The sequence below is a fragment of the Ovis aries genome, chromosome 15 (assembly GCF_016772045.2).
Source record: "Ovis aries strain OAR_USU_Benz2616 breed Rambouillet chromosome 15, ARS-UI_Ramb_v3.0, whole genome shotgun sequence".
In the NCBI taxonomy this organism is placed as follows: Eukaryota; Metazoa; Chordata; class Mammalia; order Artiodactyla; family Bovidae; genus Ovis; species Ovis aries.
The window spans coordinates 4122076-4143500 of NC_056068.1; the positions used below are offsets into that span (position 1 = coordinate 4122076).

Below are 21425 nucleotides of genomic sequence, written 5' to 3' on the forward strand. Positions count from 1 at the left end.
CCGACTAAGGTCCGTCTAGTCAAGGCTATGGTTTTTCCTGTGGTCATGTATGGATGTGAGAGTTGGACTGTGAAGAAGGCTGAACTCCGAAGAATTGATGCTTTTGAACTGTGGTGTTGGAGAAGACTCTTGAGAGTCCCTTGGACTGCAAGGAGATCCAACCATTCCATTCTGAAGGAGATCAGCCCTGGGATTTCTTTGGAAGGAATGATGCTAAAGCTGAAACTCCAGTACTTTGGCCACCTCATGCGAAGAGTTGACTCATTGGAAAAGACTCTGATGCTGGGAAGGATTGGGGACAGGAGGAGAAGGGGATGACAGAGGATGAGATGGCTGGATGGCATCATGGACTCGATGGATGTGAGTCTGAGTGAACTCCAGGAGATGGTGATGGACAGGGAGGCCTGGCGTGCTGCAGTTCATGGGGTCACAAAGAGGGGGACACGACTGAGCGACTGAACTGAACTGAACTGCTATACATTACTATTTTATAACTGGAAGTTTGTACTTTTTCACTACCTTTACAGGTTTTACAAGCATTTTCAATGGTGGGAAACAGTATCTTGTGAAGTACTATCTATCAGCTCATACAATGTCTTTATCCATTTAACATCTGCTAAATGTTAGGGATAGTGGCTCAGATGGTTAAAAAATCTGCCTGCAAGGCAGGACCCCTGGGGTTTGATCCCTGTGTTGGGAAGATCCCCTGAACAAAGGAATGGCAACCCACTCTAATATTCTTGCATGGGGAATTCCATGGAGAGAGGAACCTGGTGGGCTACAGTCAGTGGGTTCACAAAGGGTCAGATACAACTGAGCAACTAACACTTCCAAATATTAGGGGCTATGCATGGTGCTAGCACTAAAGAGAAGCTTGCCTATGATGGTGACCAGCACCGGAACAACTGGATGTATAAAAGGTTGACCTGAGAAAAAGATCCCCTGACTATTAACCTCATTTGTTCATTTCATTTCTTCCCTCTTGATCTAAATAACTGTTTAGATAAACCTGAATGTCTGCTATTAAAGTTACAGTAGGTGATACAAGTAAGTCATGATGCCGTAAATAAAGAATAAAATTTATCTCTGCTACAAATAAGCAAGTAACTTCCTCCTTTGGAAGAAGTGGTAATAATGACAATGAATACATAAAGTTCCCTTGACTTTTAAACACTAATAAACATTAAGTATTTATTTAATATTGTTGCTGTTGGAGGCTAAGTCATGTTCAATTCTTTGCAACCTCATGAACCGCAGCACACGAGGCTTCCCTGTCCTTCACTATCTTGCTGAGTTTGCTGAAACTCATGTCCTTTGAGTCAGTGATACCGCTTAAACATCTAATCCTGTTGCCCGCTTCTCCTCCTTCCCTCAATCTTTCCCTGCATCAGGGTCTTTCCCAATGAGATAGTTCTTCACATCAGGTGGTCAAAATATTGGAGCTTCAGATTCAGCACCAGTCCTTCCAATGAATATTCAGGGCTGATCTCCTTTAGGATGGAATGGTTTGATCTCCTTGCTATTGAAAGGACCCTCAAGAGTTCTCTAGCATCACAGTTTGAAAGCTTCTGTTCTTTGGTGCTCAGCCTTCTTTATGGTCCAACTCTCACATCCATATATGACTACTGGAAAAACCATAGTTTGACTATAAGGACCTTTGTTGGCAAAGAGATGTCTCTGCTTTTGTATTAAACTGTCTAGGTCTGTCATAGGTTTTCTTCCAAGGAGCAAGCCTCTTTTAATTTCTTGGCTGCAGTCACCATCCACAGTGATTTTTGGAGTCCAAGAAAATGAAATCTGACACTGTTTCTACTTTTTCCCCATCTATTTGCCATGAAGTGATGGGACCAGATTTCATAATCTTAAGTTTTTGGAATGTTGAGTTTTAAGCCAGCTTTTTCGGTCTCTTCTTTCACCTTCATCAAGAGGCTCTTTAGTTCCTCTTCACTTTCTGCCATTAAATACCATTAAAGTGGTTTCATCTGTGTATCTGAGGTTGTTGCTGTTTCTCTCAACAATCTTGATTCCAGCTTGTGAGTCATCTAACCAGTATTTCACATGATGTACTGTGCATATAAGTTAAATAAGCAAGAGTGACAATATACAGCATAACACGCCTTTCCCAATGTTGAACCAGTTGATTGTTCCATGTTTAATTTTAACTGTTGCTTCTTGACCTGCATACAGGTTTCTCAGGAGGCAGGTAAGGTGGTCTGATAGTCCCTCTCTTCAAGAATATTCCACAGTTTGTTGTGCTCCTCACAGGTCTTTAGCATAGTCAATGAAACAGAAATGGATGATTTTTGGAATTCCCTTGCTTTTTGTATGATCCATTGGATGTTAGCAATTTCATATCCAGTTCCTCTGCCTTTTCTAAATCCACCTTGTACATCTAGAGGTTCTCAGTTCACGTCCTGCTGAAGCCTAGCTTGAAGGATTTTGAATATAATCTTGCTAGCATGTGAAATGAGTGCAAATGTACAGTAACTTTTCCATTCCTTAGCATTGTCTTTCTATGAGATTGGATTGAAAACTGACCTTTTCCAGTCCTGTGGACACTGCTGAGTTTTCCAAAGTTGCTGGCATATTGAGTATGGCACTTTGACAGCATCATCTTTTAGGATCTGAAATAGCTCAGCTAGAATTCTATCACCTCTGTTAGCTTTATTCATAGCAATGCTTCCAAAGGCTCACTTGACTTCACACTCCAGGATGTCTGGCTCTAGGTGAATGACGATACCATCATGGTTTTCTGGGTCATTAAGAGCTCTTTTGTACAAGTTTGTGTATTCTTACCACCTCTTCTTAATCTTTACTGCTTCTATTAGGTCCTTGTCATTTTTGTCCTTTATTGTGCCTATCTTTGCATGAAATATTCTCTTGGTATCTCCAGTTTTCTTTTCTTTTTTTTAATTTTTTTTAATTTTTTTTATTTTTATTATTATTATTTTTTATCTTTAATTCTTACATGCGTTTTCTTGAAGAGATCTCTAGTCATTTCCATTCTGTTGTTTTCCTGTATTCCTTTGCATTGATCACCGAGAAAGGCTTTCTTATCTCTCCTTGCTATTCTTTGGAACTCTGCATTCAAATGGGTATATCTTTCCTTTTCTCCTTTGCCTTTCACTTCTCTTCTTTTCTCAGCTACTTGTAAGGCCTCATCAGACAACCACCTTGCCTTTTTGAATTTTTTTTCCTTGGGGATGATTTTTGTCACTACCTCCCGTTCAGTGTTATGAACCTCCATCCATAGTTATCTGGCACTGTCTGTCCGATCTAGTCCTTTGAATCTATTTGTCACCTCGACTCTCTGGGGATGTATTTAGTAAATGCTAGCTTTGTGAAAAACATTATTTTAACCTAACATTCATTGATGTTCTGAATAATATGTAAATGATGTGCTATATAACTTTAATTTGCCCAGAGATTTCTTGGCTTCTGGACAGGTAAACCACACACTTTTCCTACATTATTCCCAAGCAAATATTCGTTCAAGTAGTATTTATCAGGTCCCCACTATGAATGATAGTGCTATGCAGAAATTCATAATCTTTTTAAATAAGCAAGAGAAAAGCTAAATATAGGGTAACAAGGAGACTTAAAATATGATTCAGTGTTAAAGCGAATGGTATAAACAAGAGCAGCTTCCCTGTTGGCTCATACAGTAAAGAATCCACCTGTAATGCAAGAGATGTGGGTTCAAACTTTGGGTTGGGAAGATCCCCTGGAGGAGGGCATGGAAACCCACTCTGGTATTCTTGCCTAGAGGATCCCATGGACTGAGGAGCCTGGCAGGCTATAGTCCATAGGGTCGCAAAGAGTCAGTCATGACTGAGTGACTCAGCACACATGCACAGAAGTGAGGGATGCCATTCTGTCCCTGTCCCTATACTAGACTCTGTTCATCATTTCCATTTTTTCCCATTTACTACAGAAACAAGTTCAGAACCCTTTTTAAGATAGTGCTGCAGGAAGCAATTACCTTTTAGTTTACCTACTGGGGAAACTATTTGCCATCTCTAACAGGCACTTTCTAAAGAAAATCAAGACTGCTTACTCAAATTTGTTTCCTGGTGCCTCACAACAATTTTTCTTCCTTTGTAGTAATAAAGTTGTCCTCTATGAATCATCTACTCATCTTTCACGACTGACCATGTCTCCCACCATCACTGCAATGGTTTAGAGTAAAATAACAATGAGATATTATTTAGGACATGCATAGATAGTGCTCCCAGCTGGAAAACAAGGTGAGTCAAGCCATCATATCAGTGTATGGGCAGCAAGTAAACACTGCGGTGGTGACTGGCATTGTTCATTGATTTCCAGTTCTCCTTTTCTTTCAGTTACCCACTCTGGTAGAAGTTAAGGTCTGGCCATGTGATTAGCTTTAGTCCATGATATGTAAACAGAAGTATTTAAAAAACCAATGGGCAATTCTTCATGTCCTGATTTCTCCCTGCTATAACTGTTGATTTTATAATGAGCCTCATTAGCTCTGGTCCCAGAGTAAGAACACGGGAACAGGGCTGCACTGACCCAAAGTGAATGTGAAGTATGAGCAAAGAATAAAATTTTATTGTTAAAACCACTGAGATCTACACCGGCATGATTTCACCTCTCGAGACAAATACTACTCAATTACTATGTGTAGGTCAAGGGAAGAATCCATGGTGAGCCTTCTCAGTAGTAACAATATTAAAGGGAATCTATAGTATGAGATTTGATTAGGAAACCAAAGTTTCAACCACTCTAAAATCTGTCCATTGTAAGACCCAACATTGATCTAGTAATAGGTTTTGTGGAGACAAGAGATTCACATTGAAAGTAGACAAAACCCTTTAAAAAAAAAAATGATAATAGCATGAATTTATCCATTAAAGTAAAAGATCTATTTTACTTATCAGCTTAGCACAAGGCTTTCTTTTAATTGTCTCAAAAGTCTTCAAATTATTAGTCCTTCCTCATAGACATATAGTTTCAAGGTAACCTGTGTGTGTGTAATAGAGAGAAAGAGAGGTCTTGACATGCTTAGCTTACTACTTTTAGGGAACAAAAGAATTTTAAAAATATTGAATACTGGGCATTCATCTGCATTTTTTGTTTAATAAATCATGTCATTTTTCATGTGAGTTTTTGTTGTTGTTGTTCACTTACTAAATCCCATCTGACTCTTTCAGACCCCATGGGCTGCATCACACTAGACTCCCCTTTCCTTCACTGTCTCCTGGAGTTTGCTCAAATTCATGTCCATTGAGTCAGTGATACTATCCAACCATCTCTCCTCTGCTGCCCCCTTCTTTTGCCTTCAATCTTTTCCAACATCAGGGTTTTTTCCAATGAGTCATCTATTTGTATCAGGTGGCCAAGTTATTGGAGCTTCAGATTCAACACCAGTCCTTCCAATGAATATTCAGAGTTGATTTCCTTTAGGATTTACTGGTTTTATCTCCTTGCAGTCCAAGGGACTCTCAAGAGTCTTCTCCAGGACCATAATTCAAAAGCATCAATTCTTCAGCACTCAGCCTTCTTTATGGTCCAACTCTCACATCTGTACATAACTACTGGAAAAACTATAGCTTTGATTATATGGATGTTTGTTGGCAAAGTGATGTCTCTGCTTTTCAACATGCTATCTAGCTTTGTCATAGCTTTACTTCCAAGGAGCAAGCATCTTCTGATTTCATGGCTGCAGTAATCGTCTGCAGTGATTTGGGGGAAAAAAATATGTCACTGCTTCCTCTTTCCCCTTCTATTTGCCATGAAGTGGTAGGACCAGAAGCCATGATCTTAGTTTTTTGAATGTTGAGTTTTAAGCCAGCTTTTTCACTCTCCTCTTTCACCTTCATCAAGAGGCTCTTTCCCCTTTGCTTTCTGCTGTTAACATGGATCTGCATATCTGAGGTTGTTGATATTTCTCCCAGCAATTTTGATTCCAGCTTTGATTCATTCAGCCTGGCATTTTACATAATGTACTCTGCAAAGAAGTTAAATAAGCAGGGTGGCAATATAGAGCCTTGACATACTCCTTTCCCAATTTCTAACCAATTAGTAGTTCCATGTCCGGTTCTAACCATTGCTTGTTGACCCACATATAGGTTTCTCAGGAGACAGATAAGGTGGTCTGGTATTCCCATATCTTTAAAAATTTTGCACAATTTGTTGTGATCCACACAACCAAAGGCTTTAGTGTACTCAATGAAGCATAAGTAGATTTTTTTTTCTGGAATTCCCTTGTTTTCTCTATGATCCAATGGATATTGGCAATTTACACTCTTTTCTCTGAAATTTCAAACCCATTTTGTACATCTGGAAGTTTCTGGTTCACATACTGCTGAAGCCTAGCTTGAAAGACTTTTAATATAAATGATTTATGTATGTTAAACAATTATCTTAAAAGCTACCAGCTTTTGACATATAGGTGTTTATCAACATCAGAGTGCATGAATTGTTTGCATTAATATCTCATAGCTTTGACAATTATTTGACCTATTCTGAGATATATAGTAATTCGTGCCTTTATTTTCATTGTCTGAAGTGAGAAGAGAATTTGTTTCCTTGAATCTCAATGACAAATCAAAATTCAGCTTTATTTACTTGCATATATCTTCTCAGCTTTGGTTCTCTAAAGCACTTGATTATTCTTTAAAAGAGAATGAGGACGAGATATCATTACTTTATTGTATTTACATTTAATATCTTTTTTGTACTCAGTTATATGCATAAAAACTTTATTTTAGTGATGCATCATAGTGCAATGTTGATAAAGGCTTTTTGAATGACAATGAGATATCCAAATATAAGCTGTAATTCATCTCTACATATGGTGCTACCAGTGAAAATATCTGAGATTGAAATCAGATTAACAGTTATCTCCTAAATGTTGCTAGATTTGCACACACAAAAGCTATGACAGTTGTGTCCCAGTTTGCTCTATGTTCTAATACCTGGACATGTTAGATGTTCTAATACCTTCAACAGTATTCATACGTTAATCTCCAATTTGAAATATTAATATGTGAATTAAGTGTTCTGGAATTCAGTGAACTTTGATATTGAAAAATGACTGAAGCTATAAATAATATGACAGTCATATAGTTTAATAAGCATTTAAGTTCAGCAGCAGCAGAGAAGCTTCCAAGGTGACGTTCATGGTCAAGAACCTGCCTACCAGTGCAGGAGACTTAAGAGAGGAAGATTCGACCCCTGGGTTGGGAAGATCCCCTGGAGGAGGGCATGGCATCCCACTGCAGTACTCTTGCCTGAGTAATCCCATGGACAGAGGAGCCTGGCAGGCTACAGCCCATAGGGTTGCCGAGTCAGACACGACTGAAGAGACTTAGTACACATGCATACATTGATGTGTATATTTTTAATATGTATATATTATATTAGTGGTCCACTGGAGAAGGGAATGGCAAGCCACTTCAGTATTCTTGCCTTGAGAACCCCATGAACAGTATGAAAAGGCAAAATGATAGGATACCAAAAGAGGAACTCCTCAGGTCATTAGGTGCCCAATATGCTACTGGAGAGCAGTGGAGAAATAACTCCAGAAAGAATGAAGGGATGGAGCCAAAGCAAAAACAATACGCAGTGTGGATGTCACTGGTGATAGAAGCAAGATCCGATGCTGTAAGAGCAATATTGCATAGGAACCTGGAATGTCAGGTCCGTGAATCAAGGCAAATTGGAAGTGGTCAAACAAGAGTTGGCAAGGTTGAACGTCAACATTCTAGGAATCAGCAAACTAAAATGGACTGGAATGGGTGAATTTAACTCAGATGACCATTATATCTACTACTGCAGACAGGAATCCCTTAGAAGAAATGAGTAGCCATCATGGTCAACAAAAGAGTCCGAAATGCAGTATTTCGATGCAATCTCAAAAATGACAGAATGATCTCTGTCTGTCTCCAAGGCAAACCATTCAGTATCACAGTTATCCAAGTCTATGCCCCAACCAGTAATGCTGAAGAATCTGAAGTTGAACGGTTTTATGAAGACCTACAAGACCTTTTAGAACTAACACCCAAAAAAGATGTCCTTGTCATTATAGGGGACTGGAATGCAAAAGTAGGAAGTCAAGAAACACCTGCAGTAACTGGCAAATTTGGCCTTGGAATGCAGAATGAAGCAGGACAAAGACTAATAGAGTTTTGCCAAAAAAATGCACTGATCGTGGCAAACACCCTCTTCCAATGACACAAGAGAAGACTCCACACATGGACATCACCAGATGGTCAACACTGAAATCAGATTGATTATATTCTTTGCAGCCAAAGATGGAGAAGCTCTATACAGTCAACAAAAACAAGACCAGGAGCTGACTGTGGCTCAGATCATGAACTCCTTATTACCAAACTCAGACCCAAATTGAAGAAAGTAGGGAAAACCGCTAGACCATTCAGGTATGACATAAATCAAGTCCCTTATGACTATACAGTGGAAGTGAGAAATAGATTTAAGGGCCTAGATCTGATAGATAGAGTGCCTGATGACCTATGGAATGAGGTTCATGACATTGTAGAGGAGACAGGGATCAAGACCATCCCCATGGAAAATGAATGCAAAAAAGCAAAATGGCTGTCTGGGGAGGCTTTACAAATAGCTATGAAAAGAAGAGAGGTGAAAAGCAAAGGAGAAAAGGAAAGATATAAGCATCTGAATGCAGAGTTCCAAAGAATAGCAAGAAGAGATTAAAAAAAAAAAAAAGCCTTCTTCAGTGATCAATGCAAAGAAATAGAGGAAAAGACAGAATGGGAAAGACTAGAGATCTCTTCAAGAAAATTAGATATACCAAGAGAACATTTCATGCAAAGATGGGCTCGATAAAGGACAGAAGTGGTCTGGACCTAACAGAAGCAGAAGATATTAAGAAGAGGTAGCAAGAATACACAGAAGAACTGTACAAAAAAAATCTTCACGACCCAGATAATCATGATGATGTGATCACTAATCTAGAGCCAAACATCTTGGAATGTGAAATCAAGTGGGCCTTAGAAAGCATCACTAAGAACAAAGCTAGTGGAGGTGATAGAATTCCACTTGAGCTGTTTCAAATCCTGAAAGATGATGCTGTGAAAGTGCTGCACTCAATTTGCCAGCAACTTTGGAAAACTCAGCAGTGGCCAGAGGACTAGAAAAGTCAGTTTTCATTCCAATTCCAAAGAAAAGCAATGCCAAAGAAGGCTCAGACTACCACACGATTGCACTCATCTCACATTCTAGTAAAGTAATGCTCAAAATTCTCCAAGCCAGGCTTCAGCAATACATGAACCGTGAACTTCCAGATGTTCAAACTGGTTTTAGAAAAGACAGAGGAACCAGAGATCAAATTGCCAACATCTGCTGGATCATGGAAAAAGCAAGGGAGTTCCAGAAAAACATCTATTTCTGCTTTCTTGACTATGCCAAAGCCTTTGACTGTGTGGATCACAATAAACTGTGGTAAATTCTGAAAGAGACAGGAATATCAGACCACCTAACCTGCCTCTTGAGAAATCTGTATGCAGGCCAGGAGGCAACAGTTAGAACTGGACATGGAACAACAGACTGGTTCCAAATAGGAAAAGGAGTACGTCAAGGCTGTATATTGTCACCCTACTTATTTAACTTATATGCAGAGTACATCATGAGAAACACTGGGCTGGAAGAAGCACAAGCTAGAATCAAGATTGCCGGGAGAAATATCAATAACCTCAGATATGCAGATGACACCACCCTTATGGCAGAAAGTGAAGAGGAACTCAAAAGCCTCTTCATGAAAGTGAAAGAAGAGAGGGAAAAAGTTGGCTTAAAGCTCAACGCTCAGAAAATGAAGATCATGGCATCTGGTCCCATCACTTCATGGGAAATAGATGGGGAAACAGTGGAAACAGTGTCAGACTTTATTTTTTGGGGCTCCAAAATCACTGCATATGGGGACTGCAGCCATGAAATTAAAAGATGCTTACTCCTTGGAAGGAAAGTTATGACCAACCTAGATAGCATATTCAAAAGCAGAGACATTACTTTGCCAACTAAGGTCCATCTAGTCAAGGCTATGGTTTTTCCTGTGGTCATGTATGGATGTGAGAGTTGGACTGTGAAGAAGGCTGAGCACTGCAGAACTGATGCTTTTGAAGTGTGGTGTTGGAGAAGACTCTTGAAAGTCCTTTGGACTACAAGGAGATCCAACCAGTCCATTCTGAAGGAGATCAACCCTGGGATTTCTTGGGAAGGAATGCTGCTAAAGGTGAAGCTCCAGTACTTTGGCCACCTCATGCGAAGAGTTGACTCATTGGAAAAGACTCTGATGCTGGGAGGGATATGGGGCAGGAGGAGAAGGGGACGACCCAGGATGAGATGGCTGGATGGCATCACGGACTCAATGGACGTGGGTCTGAGTGGACTCTGGGAGATGGTGATGGATAGGGAGGCCTGGCGTGCTGCGATTCATGGGGTTGCAAAGAGTCAGACATGACTGAGCGACTCAACTGAACTGAACTGAATGTACATGTTAAGTAATATGTTAATTTATATTTTGATAATATAACTTTATATACATACATATATAAACCACAGATAATAAACCATGTGATTCTTATATTAATTCTCAATTAGTTTTCTCTTAAGAACTGATGAGCTCTTTAGTCAGGTGTGATTAGCAAACTGTTTTGTCTTTGAATATAAATTAACTTTCTAATTATTATGGTATTGCAAGATCATCTCTTTCACACACTATTCCATTCCATATCCGCTTTGTTGAACTAATTACTTCCTCCAGAAACTTACCCTGTAAAATAATTTCAGAAAATGCTCACTTTTTATAAATAAACAGAGGTCATACTTTAAGTAGCTTTCCTTTACAATGTTTATAAAAGTGTTGGTTTTCCTATAATAACTGTTTTCTCGAAAAAAATACTAAATCTACTTTCTGGGAACATTTTTTTTTTAATTTTGCCTGTTACTTTTCTATGTATCAGATCTATGTTCAATTCAGTTCAGTCGCTCAGTCATGTCCGACTCTCTGTTATGTTGGCGCTGGGAAAAGCAGATATTTTTGTCATTAAGGTTGTCTTGTTTTCTGGGTGTTAACTTGGTGTGGTTGAAAAGATCTTGCTCTTCACAGCCTCATCTATAGTGTTTTCTGTCATCCTGACAGTCCCTGCCCCCTCTGCCACAGTTTTGAACGTTATTGTCTCATTTTTTTCACATCCTTTACATGGTAAACAACATCCCAACACAGAGACCATAGCATAAGAAGAATTACCAGAGAATTAATTAATTTGGATTATCCTAAAGTGGTAAAAATGGCTTCCCTTGTGCTTCAGTGGTGAGGAATCCACCCGCCAATGCAGGACGTGCAGAAGATGCAGGTTCAGTCCCTGGGTCTGGAAGATGCCCTGGAGTAGCAAATGGCAACCCTCTGCAGTATGTTTGCTGGGAAATCCCGTGGGCAGAGGAACCTGGCAGGCTACAGGCCATGGGGTCACAAAGAGTCAGACATGACTTAGCAGTTGAACCACAGTGTGATAAAATAGAGCATGTTTATTTTACTGCAATCATTTTCACTGACTTCAATTTTCAGAAAACTTAGACCAAAAATAATTTCCATTTTAATATAATTTAATAATCACTTCTGCATGTGTGTGTGCTAGTCGCTCAGTTGTGTCCGACTCTTTGCAACCCATAGACTGTAGCCCACTGGGCTCCTCTGTCCATGGAATTCTCCAGGCAAGAATGCTGGAGTGCGTTGCCATGTCCTTCTTTCCTGGGATCAAACCCAGGTCTTCAGCATTGCAGGGAGATTTTTTGCCATCTGAGCTACCAAGAAAGCCTCAACCACTTCTCTAGCCTACCTATAAAATACAAGTGGTTTTGAAAGAAAGCGTGTAATTGCTCACTGATATACAATAATAACACAAACCCTTATTCATTAAGAGATCTTGTGAGGTGAGGAATAATAAGCACCAATGTGAGCATTACTACCCCCTGGTAATTATACCTGGAAAATGTTCAAAAAGACATTGTGATACTCTTTTTTTTTTTTGTCTTTTTTTATAGACTCAGATTTTTAAAGAAGAATAATTTTGAGTTCAGGGAATTTTCAATTGATTACAAAAATATTGTCTCCACATTGTTACTCTAAGGAATGTTGTTTATATAACACTAATACTTTGTGTGAAAAGGAATTACAATTTTTAAAAAAAGATATATAAGTGAGAAACAACCAACTCCCTCCTGCTCAAATCTTTATAAACAGAAAGGTTTTGTATTACTACTGAGTTCTTAGAAAAATCTCTGCTAGAGAATTCTAAATAAATCCTGATGCTTAATCGGCTTTGCCCTTGAGTTGCTTAAAAGCAGAGTGATCATGGGGGATGATTGTTTTTAGAGCTGTTATATAGGCTTTTGGAAGACTGGTTCTTTCCAAGATGATGTGTCAGATGTTAACCCCAAATTCCTTAATGAAAATTGGCCCACTAGCAGTCCCTGGAGGAAATTAGTTCATTGATTGCAAGCTTCAATGCCTTAAGAAACATTGAGGAAAAAGAATGTTGAAAATGCTTTCACGCTGATTTTTAAACTAACATTGTTAACAAAGTCTAATTTTCACCTTTAGCAGTTCACAGGGTGAGCCAACCCTGTGCTTTTTAAGTTAGGAGTTAATTTATGAAAAAGTATCTAATTAAATTCACTTTAATCCCAGTTGGCCTTTTCTAATAATTATGTTTCATGGCCTGATCTATTAATTGACATTCATTTTAAAATTAGGGACTCCTGCCCTAGTCTTTTATGTTCTCCATCACTCCCTTGCTTCTTTTTCCCTTTTCAGCAATACATTGTGTGCTGTCTCTCTGATGAAGGTACTAATTTGCATTCTAAGATACTTTTGTATAAAAGATGATGTGATTGTTGAGGGATAGTACAAAGATTAGAGGTAGTTAGTAGTAATAATAAACATGCATTAGTCAGTCACAGGTCTCACTGTTGATTAGCCTTGCTGAACTTTCTATTCTAAATTAGATGGCTGCATAAGACGAGAACTTTGGGAGACTTGTCAGTCACCCGATTTTCATCCACCACTTGCTCGATCCGAGAGTAGATCCCAACTATAGCAACAAACTCTCCCGCTTTAGTCCAGCGTTGTTCTTTCTTGGTCACAGATTTTTAAAGACCGGTGTGGACTGACTCTGCTGAGCTTGGTGGTGCATGTCTTGCTGGAAATAGTGCAGAAAAAGAGGCAGTTCTTGCAAAATTAATGTCTGAACTGGACGGCAAGCAGGATCATTTCAATGTAACTCTTTCCAAAATAGTCCTTTAATGTTCGTGCAAGACGTGTTCCCACAAACCTCAGGCACACTTAGAAACAAACTATTTGGGCATTTTAAACTGCCTTTCATTTATTATCTTACTCAAAATGCTTTTCAGTGTTTAGGAATTCTGGCTGTTCATTATTTGCAGTAACCTTTCATCCATATATGTATTTAACAGCTCTGTTTCGAAAGTCTCCTTATGCCCAGACTGGTGAGGTTCTGAAGTTATCTTGGTAAACAAGACATTGTCCTTTCCCGCAAGATATATAATATTCTGCACGTGATTTTTTTTTAACTTTTCTGTGAAACTTTCAAAGAAATTATAAACCATCTTTCAGTAACTTTAAGTCCCTGTACCCAACCAGCTTCAGGCAGAAACCTTTACTTAATTTTTTAAAAAAGCAAGATAGAATACATTGCTTACTTTACATTGTCTACTTTAAAGGATCTATTTACATTCCTCCATAATGTGTTCAGCACAAGTGGATGGGCTAAGTGGCCGGTTACTTGCCTGGGGCACTTTTCTTGTTAATAAGAAAGATTTTCATACATATGTTTGAACAACAATTGATTAAATATCCATTGTACACCTATTCTAGATGATAGCATACAACTATATATACAATCACTGATAGATGGGAAAAGTGTTTATCCTGCTAAAGATTTTGGATTTCAGATTCCTTGGTCTCCTTATTAGCTCACATCTGTCAGTCAAACCACTGGTAGTTCTGCCTTCCTGAAGGAAAATCGTCGAGGTGTCCAGTCATTTGGACCTGAAAAGAATCTTAAATATCATATTTTTCAGCCCCTAAACTATTAGTTTAGGAAACAGAAGCCAGAAAGATGACATGGTGTGTCTGATGCTGCTGTTGATTGTAGTGAAGAAAGTCACCTACCTGATGTCGTTGCATTCAAAACTTCTCTTTTCCATATACCAGCCAGCCTTCCATTATCTTCACTTACAACAAATTACTTTAACTTCTGTGTGTTGGTTTCACTACCTGTTAAAGTAATATAACAAAATTAAATTTAAAAGAAGAAACAGAATGAAAGCAGTGGTAATTACTGCAATATTTACTTTTTATCAACTTATGGTAGACTTACAAAATTGGATGCTTGTAAAATATATTGCATCCCACAAAAATTAAGTGGTTGTAACGTGGCTGTTTGGCAGCAGCAGTTTGGTTTATATAACACTTAACTGCATGCTCATCAAACATTGTTCATATTATATATTGTATGATTGTGAAATAACCATTTTATAAATGAAATTTTATAATAAATCCCTTTGCAAATTGGGAATTTCCTGAACCAATGACCATTCTTTTCTTTTGGCTTATAGCTGTTAACACTCATGATACTGGCTCCTGGATGTCTTAGAGAGACAGTGGAGCAAATGAGTATCCCTGTATGTTCTACTGAATTTGTGTGAGGTGCCACAGTCTGCAGAGATCACCGTTTATTCCTATGGAATCACTGATGAAATATTTTAATTCTTTAATAACTGAGCATTTACCATATGGATCACATGCTATCATAGACAATATTATGATCTGAGAAGAAAAAATAAACCATTATTTGTGATTTCATTCCTCCTTAAATATAACTTGAAGCAGTAGGTTACCAGATGTGTCTGCTGGGGCCAAGAATGACTATTCCATGAAATGGGGAATGTTAGATAGATAATTTCCAAAATAGATAGTTCTTACCCTAGTTCATTCTGTATATAATATGATGTCCTCAAGAATGTTTCAAGGTCAAAGACAGGAAAATGAGCCCAAGACAGGTCATCAGGCAGGGAGGTAAGATGAAAATTCAGATATGAGATATAGAGTCAAGCAAGGCAGTGAAGGAGCGTGGGAAATTAAGAATGTTCCCCAGAAGAGTAGACACAGAAGGATATGGTCAGGGTTCTCACAGTTTAGGGAGCTCAGAATCACCTGGAGGGCTTTTATTAAAATAATAGTGCTGGGCTCCACCACCAGCATTTCTGCTTCAGTAGGTCTGGGATAAGGTCTGATAATTTACATTTCTGACAAATTCCCAGCTGATGACGCTGATCTGGGGACCACACTCTGAGAACAACAGTTGTTCAAGACGAATCCCAAAGTAAGTGATAGTGCCTCCAGGGATTTAAGGAGCTCCTGGGATACTTGGTTGGGCGAACTCAGTTTGCCAAAGAGTTAGGGACAGAATGAAAACATTTTGACTTTTCCTTTCATTTTAATTCACTTTTTTCAAAGCATCAAATTCATAACCCAAAGTAATGACTATGTGAAACTCTTTCTGTATTAAAAGGTAAAATGAGAACTTATATTCTTGGCGTGTGAAACAGAAATCAAAATTATTCCCTCTCTATGAAAAATGATATATTCCATATTTTTGTAGTTTAACAACTCATACAGTGTTCTGGTTAAGAATGTGTGCTCTGAAGATAGCCTAGGGTCAGATATTGATTTCACCACCTGCTTTGTGCCCTGAGGTCATAAGTTTCTTGAGCTCTCTGAGCCTTCTTCTTAAGGGGGATGTTACTAATTGCATACAGTTGTGAGGAGTAAATGAAGTAACGAATTTAAACAACTTACTGGAGTTCCTGGCATGCAGTGTTAGTCATTATTGGAACACCGATGTAAATGCCTTCATTGAGGAATGTGACTTTGTATATAACACTTCAGAGTTATCTCAGGTTTAACCTGATAGGTGGCTCTCTGTTTCTATAATTCATTACAGCTCTTCTGCCAAGAATAGCCCTGAGTTTGGCATGAGGTTATAAATTATATATAAACAATGTGATTCAGAAGTCAAAGTGATTATAGATAGCAGAGGATCTAAAATTGCCTCTAGCAAATTTCAGGCTAAGAAGGAAAACTACCTTCTGGTACAGACAGTTAAGAGCATCAAACCTGGGACCAGAGCATGGGACACTACTGCAGAGCCGGTGCTCTGAGCTCCTGGTCGAGTGGGAGCTGGGACGTTCGCTCCTCTAGCTACCTTTGCTCTTCCTAAGGCTGTCTCCCACACAAAAGCTAGCCGGGCAAGCACAACACACTCAACACTGAATTAGTCAAAAAAGAAACAAAAATTGAAATTCCCATCCACATCAGAACGTTTGTAAAAGGAGAGAAGCCTTTGCATCTCACGTGCTGACTCCTTGTTCATCCCCCTTGTCTTATTTTGGAAGCTTTAACAATCACTCTCTGCAACCCAATCTTTCAGTGGTTTCCACCAGCAATTTAGGCCTCCCTGACCAGGCTCACTGAATTATAGGCTTCGGAGTCAACTCTCTGTGGGAGGACGCAAATAGACTGCGGCTGCAGTTCTGCATACAGAGGGGCCTAAAATGTCAAAATCTAAAATGCAAAGAACTCTGGACACTGGGAGATAGGCAAAATGGGCCCGCTGAGCAGCGCAGTTCTCATACAGACCACCTGCAGTTAGGTCAGATATCACTGGTTAAGAGCCCAGGTCCCAAGACTGATCTTCAGTCACCTGCTGAAAGTTGTGAGGCACCCAGGTTACCCATACTCCTTACCAATTCACAGTAAACGAGGGCTTCCCATAACCCCCTGAGATTTTATAATTTGCTAGGGAAACACAGAATTCAAGAAAACACTGTAGTTATAATTACAGTTTTATGATAAAGGATACAAATCAGGACCAGCCAAACAAACAGACACTTAAGGAGAGGTCTGGGAAGGTTCAAGCATGAAGCTTCATGTCCTCAGGACATGTCACCTCCCAGCATATGTGTGTGTCATGAACAAGGAAACTCCCTCAAGCCACAGTGACCAGAGTTTTTATAAGAGTTTCATTCTATAGATATGATTGATTGGATCACTGGCAATAGGCTAAGACTCCAAGACACCTTACGTCCAGGGAGGTTGGAAAGTCAGACTGGTGTCCGAGCTGAAAGTCACGTGTTTAGTCTTTCTCTCACAACCAGTCCCCATCCTGAAACTACTTAGGGGCCCACAGTGAATCACCCCATCAGCATAAAATCAGGTTTGGCCCCAAGGGCCTACTATAAATAATAAAGACACTTCGGAATTCTAAGGGATTAGAAGTTCCCTTTTAGGAACCAAGACAAAGATCAGACAAGTTCTTTATTATACAATATACAGAAAATAGAATTGGAACTATTTTAGGTCAGCAACAATGAAGGCCCAAAATTATGATCTTTTATGATGGAGAAACAACTAGAAAATGCCATTTGATTAAAAAATACATGGTCATTAAATATCATTAGAGTCTTTAATTTGCTTTTCACTCACTTGTTTCACTCATTTGTTCTTTCATTCAGCAATATTTATTGAGCACCTCCTATGCTAATCATTGAAGATCTACTGTTACTCTGTCAATGGAAAAAAAAAAAAGTATTTGTATAATTGATCTGTGAACAAAGTGAGGTTTAGGGATGCCAGTACCTTACCGGGGCTTCCCCCTGGCTCAGCAGTGAAGAATCCTCCTGTAGCGCAGGAGGTTTGATCCCTGGGTCAGAAAGGTCCCCAGGAAAAGGGCATGGCAACTGTTGACTAAAAGGATGCAAAGTGAGAGTTGCAAGTTAAATTTTAATGGGGCAAAATGAAGACTGCAGCCCAGGAGACAGGACCTCAGATACCTCTAAGGAATGGTTCAAAAAAGGCAGTGGGGAAGGTCAGTATATAAGATGTTTTGAAGGGGGAATTCAGAGCAGTCAAGTACTTACTTTACAAAAGGTTTTCTGTTAGTCACGAGAATCTGATGTCACCATGAATGGATTCAGTGCTTTTCTAGATGTGAGGAGATGCCTGGATTGGGATCATGAAACCAGTTTCTGAAAATATCTGACTATCTAAAGACCTGTTCCCCAGTTTCCCTGGAGCACAGTGTGCCTCACTCTCCACGCGGAACTGCCTTCAGGGCATGTTGAGGGTCACCAGCTGCAGCAGCACAGGATTCAGGCTCTGCAGAGGCAGGTGGCAAAGGCTCTTGGCAAACGCCATTGTAGTTGACACAACCCGCTCCAGTATTCTTGCCAGGAGAGGAGCCTGGTGGGCTACAGTCCATGCGATGGCAAAGAGTCAGACACCACTGTGCAACTAAGAGCATGTGTGCACACACACACACACACACACACACACACACACACCCTACAGTCAAAAATCCACATATAACTTTTGTCTCCGCACCCCCAACCAAACTTTACTCATACTTCACTGTTGGCCAAAACATTACTTTTTCCCACCTCTTTGGCTTTTGTTTGTTTGTTTGTTTGGGGCTGTGTTAGGTCTTCACTGTGCCACGTATGCCTCTCTAGTTGTTGCATGGGCTTAGTTACTGTGGCCCGTGGTATCTGAGTTCCCTGACCAGGGATTGAACCCATGTCTCCTGCGTTGGAAGGTGGATTCTTTATCACTGGCCCACAACAAAAGTCCCCAGAAGCCTTACTGCTAAACAGATGATTCACATATTTTGTATGTTATATGTATTATATATTCTGCAATAAAGTGAACTAGAAAAGAGAAAGAAAGTCAAACGAGAAAATGCATTTATAATGTTGCTGATGAATTTTCGGTTCTTGCTTTGTCATGAAAGGATTCAGAGATGAAGTAATAGTAACTGGATGTCTTTAAAGGCAAACACACTTCGCAGAGTGTGGGCCATCTCAGAAAGCGAGAAGAGAGCCTTGGTATACAGTGTGGATACTCTTTATGGACTGGGTAATTTCATAGGCTACTTAGTGGGAGGATTATTCCAATTATTTGGGGGAAGGGGCAGGGATTTTTAGGAATTTGTTCACAGCGCAATATTTGACCTTTTATGGTTGGCCTCAGAACTGTCATGGTGCCAATGGGCGTGTCATTTAACATGCTAACAAGCGTAAGATGAAACACTAGGGCTACTGCAAGTTGACACTTCCGACATCTTGGACAAAGTTAGTTCTAACCCGTCTTCATCATGGTTATATCATGCCCTGCCTGCTTCCCTGCTTTCCTCCTGTTTCAACTGTATGTGTGTGTGTATATATATATATATAAAAATTCACAGACCCACACAGTTCAAACCTGTGTTGCTCAAGGGTCAGCTATGTTACATGGAAAAAAGGAAAGATGAACTATTTGAAATTACTTGCTCATTTTAATTCCAATTGAAATGAGTCTGAGTTCTGAGATAACTGTTAATTTTGCTTGTCAAAAACAATCTTAAGAGCACTCCCAAAATATAAAATATTAGAAGTCAAGTCTAGATTTATGAAGAATTGAGGAGACAGGGGTAGTAGAAAAAAACATGGATGTTGTTTGTTTAACCGCAAAGCTGCTATTTGGCCTTAATGTTTTTAAACAAAATCAAGAAGTGTTTTGCAATGTGATGTGTTTTAAACTGTTCTTTTTTTGCTTTCCTGTAATTGGAGCAACATACTAATTTCTACAAGTTGTGACTACTAACAGAGAGCAATCACCTCACAGACTTGTACCGAAGAGACGAGACCATCCAGGTGACAGGACACGGCCACGTGCAGAGTCCCCGCTTCCCAAACAGCTACCCTCGCAACCTGCTTCTGACCTGGCGGCTCCACTCCCAGGAGAAAACAAGGATACAGCTAGCCTTTGACAATCAGTTTGGATTAGAGGAAGCGGAAAATGATATCTGTAGGTGAGTGTGAAATAAAATCCATATTAGGGTAAATTCCAAGGTGAAGAAAAGACTTAAAACATTGCATCAAAATTCTCATTTGGGCCCTATCCAAAATACATAACTTCTTTTTCAAAAGCCTTTATGTCCGTCCAAATGTACAATGTAAATTGAAGCACAGTCTGTGTGGAGGCCTGGTAACCTGGCATGACTCACAAAAGCTCACTCCTGCAGCTCGCACAGCCAGGCTGTGTGATTTCCAGAGAAGGGGGATCTGGGTGATTCTTTTTTCTGGGCCAGGCCTAGAACCACCTCTGTGAGCAGCTGGGCATATCCAGTGTCCCGGGTCACCAGCAACCATGTCCCGTGGCTCAGGTGCGAGCTTCCTAGGACTTGAGGAGTGTACCCACTGCTGGGCTCCAGGAACTGACCCAGCCCTGGGAGAGGGTGATGGCAAGGACCCTGCCAGGCCTTTACCTGAAATTGTAATTTTAAGGCCTCAGATACATGTAAAAAGAAAGAGAAGGCAAGCTCCCAAGGAGAGTGTGCTCCTCCTCAGAGGTCTGTTCCTTCCTGCAGTTTTGGGGTCAGCAGAAAATGAAAGCTGCACTGAGATAGTCTTCTCCCTTTTGAGCATATTTTTCAGAGCAAGTCTTGGCTGCTGTTCTTCAAATTGTCCACTCACAGCATCTTGTTCCCTTAATTAGCATGCGCAAGATGCGGAGGGTGTTTTCTTCCTTCCTGTACTTCACGCATGCACTTGTTCTGCATTGCCAATGAACTACTGCTAAACTGCTAAATCCTTTCAGCAGGTTTATTTTACTTTGAATAACAAAAATCAGGTGCCTCAAATTTGGCTGTCCTTTGTTGCATGTTTATTACACTGACAGTTTCTATTGTGTTGCTATTTTTTTCAAGAATACTAGCACTCACTATTACTTTCTAGGACCATAGAGGGTAATGTATGCCGGAAAATAAAGATGAATACATGCAGAAAGAGCCAGTTAATATTTACAGAGAGAATAAGCTTGAGGAGATCTTGTGTCTTTTCAACCTTGAAAGGGAGAATTCATTTCCTGTGCTTAAAAAAAGGGAGAGAGAGAGAGAGAGATCATGTAAACAGACACCAAGGCCAGTGTTAAAAGATTATTAAAGATGATGTCATTGAAGAGATACTGGTCTCCACTCCCGTGCAGGGTTTTGATCTGGTAGTGACTAAACCCTTTGGGAGTCCTGACCTTAAAAATAGGAGAGGAAATTAAGGACTTAGGAAATTTCCCTAAGTGGTGTCCAACTCTTTGCAACCCCATGGACTGCAGCACACCAGGCCTCCCTGTCCCTAACCATCTCCCGGGATTTGCTCAAATTCATGTCCATTGAGTTGGTGATGCTATCTAACCATCTCATCCTCTGTCGCCTCCTTCTCCTCCTGCCTTCAATCTTTCCCAACATCAGGGTCTTTTCCAATGAGTCAGCTCTTCACATAGGTAGCCAAAGTATTGGAGCTTCAGTTTC

The 21425-nt window shown here is 39.8% G+C and overlaps 1 protein-coding gene across 4 annotated transcripts in view; it reads left to right on the top strand.

Annotated features, from left to right (window-relative positions):
* PDGFD (platelet derived growth factor D) overlaps positions 1–21425 on the top strand; it is a 285800-nt gene that overhangs the window by 161984 nt on the left and 102391 nt on the right. For 2 of the 4 annotated variants that reach the window (XM_042232831.2, XM_004015965.6), the window contains one exon: positions 19727–19931. In XM_042232831.2, coding sequence (XP_042088765.1) covers positions 19727–19931 — 205 coding nt within the window. The remainder of the gene's footprint in view (positions 1–19726; positions 19932–21425) is intronic. The other 2 variants (XM_060399633.1, XM_004015966.6) reach the window with 1 other exon arrangement.